The sequence below is a fragment of the Hypanus sabinus genome, chromosome 25 (genome assembly GCF_030144855.1).
Source record: "Hypanus sabinus isolate sHypSab1 chromosome 25, sHypSab1.hap1, whole genome shotgun sequence".
Classification (NCBI taxonomy): domain Eukaryota; kingdom Metazoa; phylum Chordata; class Chondrichthyes; order Myliobatiformes; family Dasyatidae; genus Hypanus; species Hypanus sabinus.
The window spans coordinates 17419268-17432306 of NC_082730.1; the positions used below are offsets into that span (position 1 = coordinate 17419268).

Genomic DNA, 13039 nt, shown 5'->3' on the forward strand with positions numbered 1-13039 from the left:
TGTAGTCACAAACCTGCTTTTAGGCCGCCTTTGGACCAGTGGTCGTTCGTCTCTGTACCCGGGGAGCAGAGACGTTTAGCAGCATCCAGGGCAACTGGGCGGCCCTTTCTAGGACAGCACTGCCCACCCTCGCATGAGGGAGGGGATTAGAAAAGGTACCCTTAAACATCACCTGCTCCACAACAACATCTGGCTAGCAAACCGCGGCTGGCGGATCATCTCCTTAGCGGTCGACATGCATCAAGAAAAACAAATCAAAGAAAACTCATCTTTGGAGCCTGGAACGTCTGCACTTTGCTGGATAGAGATGAGGTGGCAAGGTCTGAAAGATGAAAAGCACTCATAATGGATGAAATTCGCCATTTTCACATTGACATCGCTGCACTCAGTGAGACCAGGCTTGCAGACGAGGGTTCATTACAGGAAGCAGTGAATGGATAGACGTTCTTTTGGAACGGGAAACTGCAGACTGATGACAGGATCCACGGAGTAGGTTTTGCAATCAAAACTGCTCTGCTGAAGAAGATCCCTACTCTACCCACTGGAATAAATAAATGAAGTTCTGCTTTCCTCTCAGCAAGCCCCAGTATATCACCATTGTCAGTGTCTATGCACCAACCCTCGTGAGTCCAGATGAAGCCAAGGAAAGTTTCTATTAGGACCTGGACTAGACAATTCGGATAACCACCGCCAGCGACAAACTCGTCATCTTAGGTGACTTCAACGCTAGGGTGAGGACAGACAGCAACAACTGGGACGGACATGGGGTGGGGAAACTAAACAGTGACGGCCTGCTGCTTCTGAGCAAGTGTGCCGAGCACAACCTGTGCATCACTAACACGATGTTCAGACTTGCAAACAAGTACAAAACAACCTGGATGCAACCCAGGTCCAAACACTGGCACCTACTCGACTATGTCACTGTATGCCAGCATGACCGTCAAGACGTCACCATCACTCAGGCCATGCGAGGTGCTGAGTGCTGGACAGATCACAGGCTGGTTTGGTCAGTCCTTGACCTGCACATAGCCCCTTTGCATAATCAACCAAAGACTGTCAGAGTGTCATTCAACATTGGCAGACTGCAAGAACCCAGGTCAAGTCCAACATCTTCAAGGTGTACTTAATGAAAAACTCTCAGCCAATTTACCGCTTGTGGGAACCTGTTCTGAAATGTGGACACAGTTCAAAGATGTTATTATGCAGACTGCAACAACTGTACTCGGACTGAAAACCCGAGTGCATCAAGACTGGTTTGATGACAACCATGACACCATTTCAGCAGCCCTTCAGGCAGACTGGCAGAATGACCCATCATCTGTCTCAAAGAAAGACAAGTTTAAACACCCGCAGTCCAAAGTACAGGCAGAACTGCAAGACGAGTGGTGGCAGAGAAAGGCTGAGCAGGTGAAACACTATGCAGACATGCATGCCACCAGAGAGTTCTTCAGCACCATAACATCAGTTTATGGTCCTTCTATATCAGGATGCTCCCCCTTGCTGTCATCTACGGGTTGAGCCTGATCAAAGAACAGGAAGGACTGAGAAACCACTGGGCTGAACACTTTTCCAAGCTACTCACTAGACCGTCTACCATTGATCCTGATGTTTTACAGCAGATCCCTCAGCAACCAGTCCTGGATGACCTGGACCTGCCGCCCTCTACTGATGAAATCAAGAAAGCGATCTCGCAGATGAACTCAAATAAAGCAAAAGGGCAGGATGGCATTCTTGCCGAGATCTACAAAGCATCAGGCCCAAACGCCTTACAGACAATCCAAGACATCCTGGGAGTCATCTGAATCACAAAGGAGATGCGTGATGATGTCCTGGTTTCTCGTGCCCCACAAATGACCAGGAGACGCAGAAGATTCTTCAAGAAGGGTTAAACTTTAATTTGCAAATCAAAGCTGAGACAGTCATTGAGCTAGTCACTGATTGTCCACCGATCCCCGGACACAGCATTTTTTATAGCAATCTCCTGGTCCAGTTTCACAGGTACCACAGGTACGTCCTATTAACTTAATCATGTTCTAGTCTACATCTCTTAGCTACCTCTCATTAACACACCATTGTCTTTTACATTCCTAAGATTTCATTCTAGCAAATAGCAAGTTTACATTCTTAATACTTTGTGACTTAATCATGTTTTAATCTACATCTCTTAGCTACCTTTCATTAACATTCTTAATATTTCATTCTCCTGCTAAATTGGGTACATGCATAGCAAATAGCAAACTCAGAACTGACCAATGTTCTAATTTACACCTCTTTAGCTACCTTTAACACACCATTGTCTTCTACATTCCTAGGATTTCATTTTGGATACATGCATAGCAAGCTGACTACATAGTTTTGGTTACACAGCAAATAATACAACTTTTATACTCCATAATATTTTTATACTCCAATAATGACTTCCGCAATGCTCTCATAGTGAATTTCTACAAAAACATGCGAAGTAAATCAAACTGTGGAAACTACAGGGGTATCTCACTGCTGTCCATTGCAGGCAAGATTTTTGCCCGCATTCTCCTGAACCGACTTGTCACTGTCTCGGAAAGGAACCTTCCGGAGGCGTAGCGTGGCTTTCGGCCAGAACGGAGTACAGTACACATGATACTTGCCATGAGGCAAGTCCAGGAGAAGTGCATCGAGCAGAACAAGCCTCTTTACTCTGTCTTCATTGACCTGACAAAAGCATTTGACACTGTTGGCAAGAAAGAATGACAATCTTCAAATCAGTGGATTCAAATGAATCAAGGACAGTGGAAGCAGTCTTTGTTCTTGCCGTGTGCTTGGGGGATGGACACTCGATTCTCCATTTTGTGAACTTGACATGCTGGACTTGATTAGTGTTTTAAAGAAGACACAAAAACCAGGTATTTTGCTGGACTGGAGGTCATTTCCAAATAAGGAGTTGTTTGTGAGGTGTTCTTTGGTTGGCTATAACATGCAGACTTGTGAATGTCAGAGGTGATTCAAGCTCATTGCTGACTGAGAACAAAGAGCCATGAGTCAGCAACTGTCCCTTGATGGGAAGAGGACAATAGATGGAGGTTGCTTGGACCAGAGCTAATGACCAGGTGTTGAAGGCCAGACACATGACCTGCAGCCAATGACATGGGAATGCGACATTTGAATTGATAAGCAATGGATGTAAAAGTGGATGCTTTGTGTGCGTCGGTGGCGGTAACTTCAAATAACCATCACAGACACAAGTGAGAAGAACCCTGCGTGAAGAGAAGCACGTGGAGATTGAGTTGGGACCACGAGGAACAAGGAGCACCTGGCCAGCGTAAATTCCTCCACCTGGTTAATACCTTTGCTATTCTTTGACTATCCAGGAGAGTCAGGGGTACTCAGCAGGTGTGCACACAAGGTATTTAGTGTATAAATTCACGTATTTGTTAGTTTGAACAATAAAGGTAATTGTCAGTAAATACAGATCTCTCTGTGCGTCACTCAGAATCGTTGGAAGAGGTAGAAGCGGTATCTCTCTCTCCTCTCCTTTCCAACAACACTGTAAACAGGGAGGCTCTCTGGATGCCCGAGGAAATTCGTAAAGATGATTCAGCTGCTCCACAACGAAATGACAGGCCAGTGTGGTAAACTACATATACCTGTCTGGACATGCCCCTCTGCTGGTCTCTTGCTGCTAATAAAAGCCTATCGTTCGCCTCCCATCTCTGAGCGTTATTGAAGGTGCATCAGACGGGTCCTTCGCAGTGGTGATACATCAGCTGCATTTGCCATTTCCATTGGTGTGAAGCAGGGCTGTGTACTAGCCCAGTCCAGTTTAATCTGTTCTTCACTTGCATGTTGTCAAGGGAGTGTACCACAGGTATGGATGGCTCTCTCTTTGACCTTCGCCACTTGAACGCACGGACGAAGTGCCTCCATAGTCATTCAAGAAACCCTCTTTGCTGATGACTGTGCACTCCTGGTGCACAAAGGCAGTGATCTACAGTTGATGCTGAACAAATTCTCAGACGCTGCTACGTCCTTTGGCCTGTATCAGCCTAAGCAAGACTGAAGTACTTCACCAGCCTGTGCCAAACACCAACCCCATAGAACCAAAAATCACTGTCACCAGCTGACAAATGTAAACAGCTTCAAATACTTGGGGAGCATCATCTTGAGCGATGTGTTTTTGGACAAAGAAATTGACTCCAGGATCAGCAAGGTCAGCCAGGCTCTGGGGAGGCTGTGTACCAGAGTGCTCTATCAACACAATGTCCACATCTTCACAAAGCTAAAAGTCTACAGAGCTGTGGTCATCCCTTCTCTCCTATATGGATGTGAGACCTGGACTCTGTACTGACAACATATCAAACAAATGGAGAAATTTACATGCTCCATCCTTGGCATTCATTGGCAAGACCATGTCCCCAACCTGGAGGTCTTGGATCATGCAGAGTCCACCAGCATCGAGTCCCTTATCATCAGAGCCCAGATGCGGTGAGTGGGACACGTCATCAGAATGGATGACCACTGTATGCCTCGCCAGCTGCTCTATGGTGAACTGGAGACCGAATAGAGACTTCAAGGTCGCTGTGAAGGAAACCCTACACTACTGTGACCTCCAGAGAAGGGAACTAGAAACTGCGGCTGCTGACAGAACCCACTGGTGAGTCCTGTGCTATGAAGCTTACACCAGTTTTGAAGACAGGTGCTGCCAAAAACTGATGGAAATCTGTGAGCAGCGCTACAGAGCAGCAGCCACAAATTATTACAACAATGGATTTCCAGTGCCCCCATTGTGCTAGACTCTGCGCTTCCAGACTGGGACTGCAGAGCCACCTCCGTGCTCACGGATGAACTGCACAACAGCGTGTGTTCTTCAAACCTGAAGGACTACCATTACAATGCAATACATAAAAATATAGAATAAATTATGATCAATGATGTAACACTGAGACTTTATAAAGCACTGGCGAGTTCTCATTTGGAGTATTGTGAACAGTTTGGGGCCCCTTATCTTAGAAAGGATGTGCTGAAACTGGACAGGATTCAAAAGAGGTTCACAAAAATGATTCCAGGATTGAATATCTTGTCTTACGAAGAGCATCTGATGGCACTGGGCCTGTATTCACTGTAATTCAGAAGAATGAAGGGTATCCTCATTAAAAACTATTGAAAGGCCTCAATAGAGTGGATGTGGAGAGGATGTTTCCAATGGTGGGTGAATCTCAGACCAGAGGACACAGCCTCAGAATAGAGGAGTGTCAGTTTAGAATGGAGATGAGAAGGAATTTCTTTAGCTAGAGAGTGGGGGATCCATAGAATTCTTTGCCACAGGTGGCTGTGGAGACCGTCTTTATTTGTATTTAAGGCAGAGGTTGCTAGATGTTTGATTGGTTAGGGCATGAAAGGACATAGGGAGAATGCAGGAGATTGGAGCCAAGATGAAAATTGGATCAGCCATGATGAAATGGTGTAGCAGAGTCGATGGGCCAAATGGCCTAATTCTGCTCCTACATCTTATGGTCTATTAAGAAATATATATAAGTAGTGCAAATAGAGAGCAAAGCAATGATGTGGGTTGGTTCATTGTCCGTTCAGAAATTTGATGGTGGAGGGGTAGAAGCTGTTCCTTCGAAATACAAGAGCTGTTTCTAAAACTTCAACATCCATGAATGACTATTAATTTCTTTCCAGTAGATGACAGAGATCAACATGGCAGTCCTTGCCTTTTGTTTTCCTTTTAGTGACGTTTAGGGAAGAAAATTGGGTTTTGTAAAATAGAACAGATATAGCTCACTGTTAACAACTCAGTGGGTTGAACAGCATCTGTGGCAGGTAAGGATCTGGTAACATGTTGACCCAGTTCCTTCCCCTCCCCCACCTCCGTGCTCAACCCACTGAGCTCCTCCAGCAGATTGTGTGTTGTTCCAGACTGCAGCAGTTGCAGATGTTTGTGTCGCCAATCTCAGGATCAATGGAAATTAATAGACAGTGGCTACTTTATTACTTTATTAACCCTGCACCTCTGGGTTTTCTTGTGCTGTAGTCTATCCCCTTCAAGGTTCAATGTGTTGTGTTTTTAGAAATGCTTTTCTGCATACCACTGTTGCAACACGTGGTTATTCAAGTTACTGTCACCTTCCTGTCAGCTTGAACCAGTCTGGTCATTTTCCTTCGACCTCTCTCATTAGAAAGGTGTTTTCACCCACAGAACTGCCACTTACTGGATATTTTTTGCTTTTTAGCAGCATTCTCGAAACTCTGGAGCTTGGACCAATACCAATAAGCAAGGAGTCTGTGGACCCCTTGCTCTAGAAACTGTTGTCCGTGAAAATGCCAGGAGATCAGTAGTTTCTGAGATACTAAAACCACCCTGTCTGGTACCAATAATCACCCCATGGTCAGAGTCACTTAGATCACATTTCTTCTCCATTCTGATGTTTGGTCTGAACAACAACTGAACCTCTTGATCATGTCAGCGTGCCTTTATGCACTGAATTGCTGCCACATGATTGACTGATTAGATATTTGCATTAACGAGCAGTGTATCTGAGTATACAAGTCTTGCCAGCAACATTTATATCCAGTGAAGGAATAAATGATTCCTAAAATCCCACCTTGTAAAATAGGTGGTAGCCTGAGCCTCTGACTCTTGTGGTCGAAGGGTGTCATAAACATATTTCAGGTCATGAACATCAGACAGCTCTGGAATTCCACAGGAAAGCATCTGCAGGGAGAAAAGAGATCAAGCTATTACAAAATCTTTGATTTATCAAAGAAAAATCAATACTTTCTTGAGCAAATCTGATGCACATCTTCATACCAGTCCCAGGAGATTGAGGAACAGGTCAGTGTGCTTGCGGATGAGATTGTATGCCTGACAACACAGGTCAACAAAGTCATGAAACCGGCTGGAGGGTTTGTCGCCACCATTAATGACATAGGCCATGTCCGAGGTGAAAACAAATGGAGCCCGGTCTCTATGGAATTAGAAGATAAGAATGTTATAAGCACTAGAATTTACTTTTGTACATTTATACATTTGCTGAAGTATTGAAGGATATATTGGGAAGACAACTGAGTACAGGAGTCCCCTTCGTAACAGCTGACTGGGTTATGGAAACTTGTCCTTACAGAATCCACAAATCACAGAAGTTAGAAATTTTAAATATGGAATAAAATTTGCTTTCATTAAATTTATGTAGGGGGATAAAAGTAAATAAACACAAAATTTATGTTTTTCAACTGCATTTCTTGACGAATGCACAGATTATGTGGCTTCTCTTTCTGGAAAATTATGATATTTCTACAAACGCATACTCCCTATCCCCAGCACAAGTTGCCTATGCACAGAAATAGCCCATGAGCTACAAATGAGATCATCACTGAAAACTATTCATCTGCTCACCTCTTAAAGTTGCCCAGCATCTGGGCATGTCCAAGAAATTTGCCAAAATCAATATGGAACATATGGCCACTGGTCTTCAGCATGATGTTGTCATTATGTCGGTCACAGATGCCCAGGACGTAAGTGGCCACACAGCAGCCAGCGCAGGAGTAAATGAAATTTTCCACAGCCTGGTGTAGAGTCAGAAAAAGCAGAAAGCAAAACTCAGTGTTGTCCTGTCCTAGGTGCCTTAGAAAAGCCCTTAAGAACATAGAACAGTAAAGTACAGTCCATTCAGCTCACAATGTTATGTCAACCTTTTTAACATAATCTAAGATTAATCTAACTCTTCTCTCCAACAAATCCCTCCATTTTTCTCTCATGCATGTGCCTATTGTGGAATCTCTTAAATGTCTCTAATGTATCTGCTTATACCAGCACCCCACCAGTGTTTTCTACATATCTATCACTCTGTGTTTTTAAAAAAAAACATCTTTGACATCCCCCCTATACTTTCCTTCAATCACCTTAAAATTTACCCCCTCTTATTAGTTATTTTGGCCTTGTGGAAAAAGTGCCTGGCAGTCCACTCAATTTATGTTTTTTTAATCATCTTTAGGCATTAGCTCCACACTGCTATTAAACTGGAAACACCATTAAACCGGAAACACCATTAAACCATTAAACACCATTAAACTGAAAAGAATGCAGAAAAGATTTAGGAGGATGTTTCAAGGAACTGAGTTTATTGAGAGAGGCTGAGCAGTTTACAACTTTATTCATTGGAGTGCAGGAGAATGGGGGTGGTCTCATTAGAGGTGCATAAAATTATGAAAAAATTATGAAAAGCAAAAACCCACAGCCTATTTCCCAGTGCTGGGGAACCAAGAATTATATGGTGCAGTTTATGGTGAGAGGGGAAAGATTTAATAGGAACCTGAGATGCAACTTTTTCACCCAGAAGTTGCTCATGAATGAGCTGCCAGAATAAATGGTTGAGATGGGCACATTAACAATATTTAGAAAGCTCTTGGATAGGTTCATGAATAGGAAAGGAACTTCAAAGGGATGTGGACCAAATGCAAGCAAATGACACTAGTTTAGATGGGTATTGTGGCTGGCATGGACTAGTTGGGATGAAGCTGTAGGTCTCCATTGGGATGGGATGTTATTTGCATTGTACGCTGATGAACAAAATTCCAACATCACCTGTTCAAAGAAACAAATCCCAAAAGCAGTACCTACTTTGTGCAGCTACCACACTGAGGACAGGGTGATGAAGATGAGAAAGTTGGAGTATTGTCAATGAGAGTGCAACAGAGCAAAGGAATTTACTCAAAAAGCATGGGGAGACTGGGTAGGAAAAATGCTGTTATATGCTGATAAGGATTGGGCTACAAGTGTGTCAGAAATTTATCCAGGAGGATGAAGTTAAACATTACCAGAAACTACAAGTTAGTTATTAACATCTTTACTCCGGGCCAAAAAATCTGCCGAAGGTCATTTCAATTGTGTTGACTACGTTGCAATAGAATACAAGGGCAGCAAAATTGCTTCAGGATGGTATTAGACAAAGGTAACGTGAGAGTTTGAATTTCCCACTATTATCTAACTCAGGTCCCACATCATGAGATTCAAAAGACCACAAGATATATAAACAGAATTAGGCCACGGCCCATTGAGTCTACTTCATCAATCATGGCAACATCATGTAATCAGGTTTTAAGCAGTCAGATACAATTTCAGGTCAGTAGAAATACCAGGCTTCTCCAAGAGGACCACAACTTTATGGTTTGGAGGCTGGTGTGCCTCAGTGACCTGAAGAGCTATGCTTTGGCTCTTGGTAGAGTCACCATGCCTTCTTCTCCTTCTTCTTGTTTTATGGCAGTTGGCACCCAGTTAATGGTGCATTACCGCCACCTTCTGCTCTGGAGTGTGGATCAGATGATAGACTTACATTCTAAATCCCTTCACCCATTCACACACACATACCCTAATCTACATTTCTTCAGTTATTTGTGTTAGCTTGCCAGTGTTACAGATAGTTCATACATTCGAGAAACTGACTTTGGGTCACCCATGTCAAACAGATCAAAGCGCAGAAGTCAGACTAAGAGTGGTCTACTGGTCCTCCAGGGTAGAGGGTTCAGCTCAGAGCAAACAATCCTGACTGATCAAACAAAACTGTTATGGAAACAGCAATGAAGAACCCTTCTACATCTGTAAGCGATGGTATTTCTGAGTCTTCAACCAGAACTTGAATGGCTGACAGTAGTGAAAATCAAGGGGAAGCTATTGGTATGATGTAGGAAGCCCTGAACACCTTCAAGACCAAGACTGGTCTTGAAATTGGTTTCTGGAATGTACTAACTATCTACAACACTGGCAAGCTAGCAAAAATAACTGATGAAATGCGTTGTTACAATCTACATACTATATACTGACATCAGTGAAAGCAGATGGATAGGGTCTAGCAGACTAAAGGTAGCAACTAGTGAAAGTTTTATACCCAGGAAGGGAAGATGGTCAGCATCACGATAGTGTAGGTGTCATTTTGAACAAAGGCATTGAGAAGTGCTGAGGTGGATGAGAGTAAGATTGAAAGGGAAGCAGGTGAACATGACTGTGATCCATTGCTATATTCCAACTGCTAGTATTAACATTGAACAACTGCAGTTGGAGGTAGAGTTAACACCACGCCATGACATAATCTTCATCATGGGAGATCTAAACGCCAAAGCGGGAAACAACAACTTACACTTTACTCAGGTCATGGGCACACAGGGATGTGGGACAATGAATAACAATGATGAAAAAATCGTGGATTCGGTGCCATGAACAATTTGGTCATAAGATAGACCCTCGCTCTGCACTGTGAAACACACAGACTGACACAGTGCTCACCCAATGGACGCAACAAAAAGCAGATAGACCATTTGATGATTAAAGGTCGTGGCAACAATCCTTGCAGTACGTAAAGGTGAAGAAAGAAGCAGATGCAGGAAGTGACTACCACCTTGTAGCAGTGATGTAATTCAAGCTGAGAAGCACTAGGACCAGAATGCATATACAAAGATGTTGAAAAGTTCAACGACATCAGTGTGAGATCTGCATTCAGCATTCATCCCAGAACAGATTTCACGCCTTGCAAGACCTTGATGAAGATGTGTCCATATGCATTATCAATACAATGCGGAAATGGGTTGCCTCAGTCTTCAAGGAGAGCAGCGAAGATACAGAGCTGGAAAGAACAAAGAATGGATACAGCAGGAAACATGGGCGGTCTTAGAAGAAAGAAGAATTAAGAAAGGAGAATTAAGAAGTGTTGGTTACATAGTCTACATGACTCAAGGTGAACCTTCAAGTAGTATACAATGAACTAACAAGAAAGTGAAGAGACTTGTAAGAAAGGATAAGCAAGTCTATATGGAAGACCTTGCAGTAAAGGCTGAAGAAACAGCCATTCCAGGGAACCAGGGAAATATAAACAAGATTTCAAAATCGACATGTGGAAATTTCCAGGCCAGATCCAGTGGTCTCATGGGAAGATAAGACAGTCTGCTTTTGACAACTGAGAAAAAGGAAGAGAAGCAAGACAGAGTATTTCAGATAATTACTGAATAGAACATCACCAGATGAAGAACAAAAAGCAGCAGAGGATCTCAACATCAACACTGATCCACCCAAGACGAGATTGTTACTGTGATTAAATCACTAAAGAACAGCAAAGCTGCAGGGCATGACAATTTGAACGCTGAACAGGTCAAAGCTGAACAAAAAGTTGCACCAGCCATCCTGCAACCACTGTTTACTACAACCTGGAAACGGCAATAAGTACCCAAGGACTGGACAAAGGGAGTCATTCTAAAGCTCCTTAAGAAGGGATCGTTAAGTGATTGCAACAACTGAACTCTGTCAGTGCCCGGCAAGATTCTTGCCAAAGTCGTTGTCCAACAGTTACAGATGCAGTCGATCAGTGCTTGAGGAAGGACCATGCTGGCTTCAAGAAGAATAAAGGCTGTGTTGACCAGATCTTCACGCTGCGTAACATCAGAGCAGTGTACAGAGTGACAGAGCCAACTGGATGTAAATTTCCTGCACTTTAAAAAGGCTTTTGATACAATCCACAGGGAGAGCCTCTGGTCATAATTCTCAGATCATATGGGATCCCATCCAAAATTGTCCAGCTCATCCAGATTTTCAATGCTAACTTCACCTGCACAGTTGGGATCTGCAGTTTAGGCTTTTACGTCAAGACGGGAGTCAGGCCAGGCTGTGTGATGTTGGCGATATTATTTAACCTGGTGATTGACTGGGTTATGAGGCAAACAACTAGATAAGCAGAGAGGCATTAGGTGGACTTTATTCCCTATTTTTGGAAGACCTTGACTTTGTGGATGACCTTGCATTACTATCACACACATGCAAGAGAAAATTCTGCACCCGTGTACCTCTGGTGGACAGTCTGCACTCAGAGTTACTATACTGCCAGTATGTGAAACATACCAGAATTGATTGCTGTTCAGGGTCAAACATAAAACACAGGACAATGCCACAACAGACAATACAGTAGCAACAATTTACAAGACAATGATGCAAACAGCCATGAGCAATCAACAATTAGCAGAGTTGTCACATGCACAAATATCAATAGCCTGACTTACAATAACTGTGAACAAATGAATAGATCATTTGAATAAATTAATAATTATCAACAGAACCAGGAGGGCAGGGAAGACCATTTAATGGATGTTGTGCAGGGACAGTCAGGGTATTACACCTGAGTGAGGTTTGTTGAGAAACTGGATTGTTGCAGGAAAGAAGTTTAGAAAGTGATGTGTGGTCCTGGCAGTAATGGACTTAGTACATCTCCCTGATGACAAATAGTTGAATAAGTGATTGCTAGGGTGGGTGGAGTCAGCAGTAATTTTTCAGCACTTTTCTTTGCTCTGACAATGAACAGGTCTAATGTCAATAGCTGACAGCCAGTCTTCTCCACAGAGTGGGCCACACGCTGCAACCTGGACTCGAAGAGGGAAGGAGAAGCGGGAAACCAATTGCTGATAGAGGTGGTCTGAACACTCTCGGTGATGGCTGAGTAACAGTACATCAGGATACACCCTGAGATGTTAAGTCTTGAAACCCAACATAGGAAGAAGAATCTCTGCTGGGCTTTAGTAATGAATGTAGTGTGCTTGCCCACTTCAGTGTTTTGGTAATGGTAATCCCCAGGAATTTGACTGACTCAACCACAGATGTAGACTGACCATTAATTTCCAAGGGTGGAGGGCGGGTAGGAGGTTGTCGACGGAAGTCGATCCTCATTTCCACTGTCTTGATAGCATTAATTTCCGAATTGCTACAAGCACACCATGCTTCAAGACAGTTCACCTCTCTTTGATAGCATGTCACTTCATTATTAGAAGTGAGACCAACTGCAGCCATGTCATCTGCAAACTTTAGGATTTTAAAGGATTTGTCTGTAGTGGTACAGTCATTTCTATAAAGAGAAAACAGGAGGGGTGAAAGAACACAGCCCTGGGGAAAGCCGATGCTAACAGACATCGAATTGGACAAGTAGGACACTAGCCTTACAAACTGCTTCCATCCTGTCAGGAAGTTCGTAATCCAATGATAAACACTGTAGGGTACAGATAGCTGGGGTCGCTTGCTGAGGAGCAACTC

At 43.4% G+C, this 13039-nt stretch overlaps 1 protein-coding gene across 2 annotated transcripts in view; it reads right to left on the bottom strand.

Moving 5' to 3' along the window:
- pik3c2b (phosphatidylinositol-4-phosphate 3-kinase, catalytic subunit type 2 beta) overlaps positions 1–13039 on the bottom strand; it is a 167578-nt gene that overhangs the window by 20963 nt on the left and 133576 nt on the right. For both annotated transcript variants that reach the window (XM_059950209.1, XM_059950210.1), the window contains exons 24-26: positions 7376–7545; positions 6791–6947; positions 6585–6694 (exon numbers count right to left, since the gene is read on the bottom strand). In XM_059950209.1, the coding sequence (XP_059806192.1) occupies positions 6585–6694; positions 6791–6947; positions 7376–7545 (437 nt within the window). The remainder of the gene's footprint in view (positions 1–6584; positions 6695–6790; positions 6948–7375; positions 7546–13039) is intronic.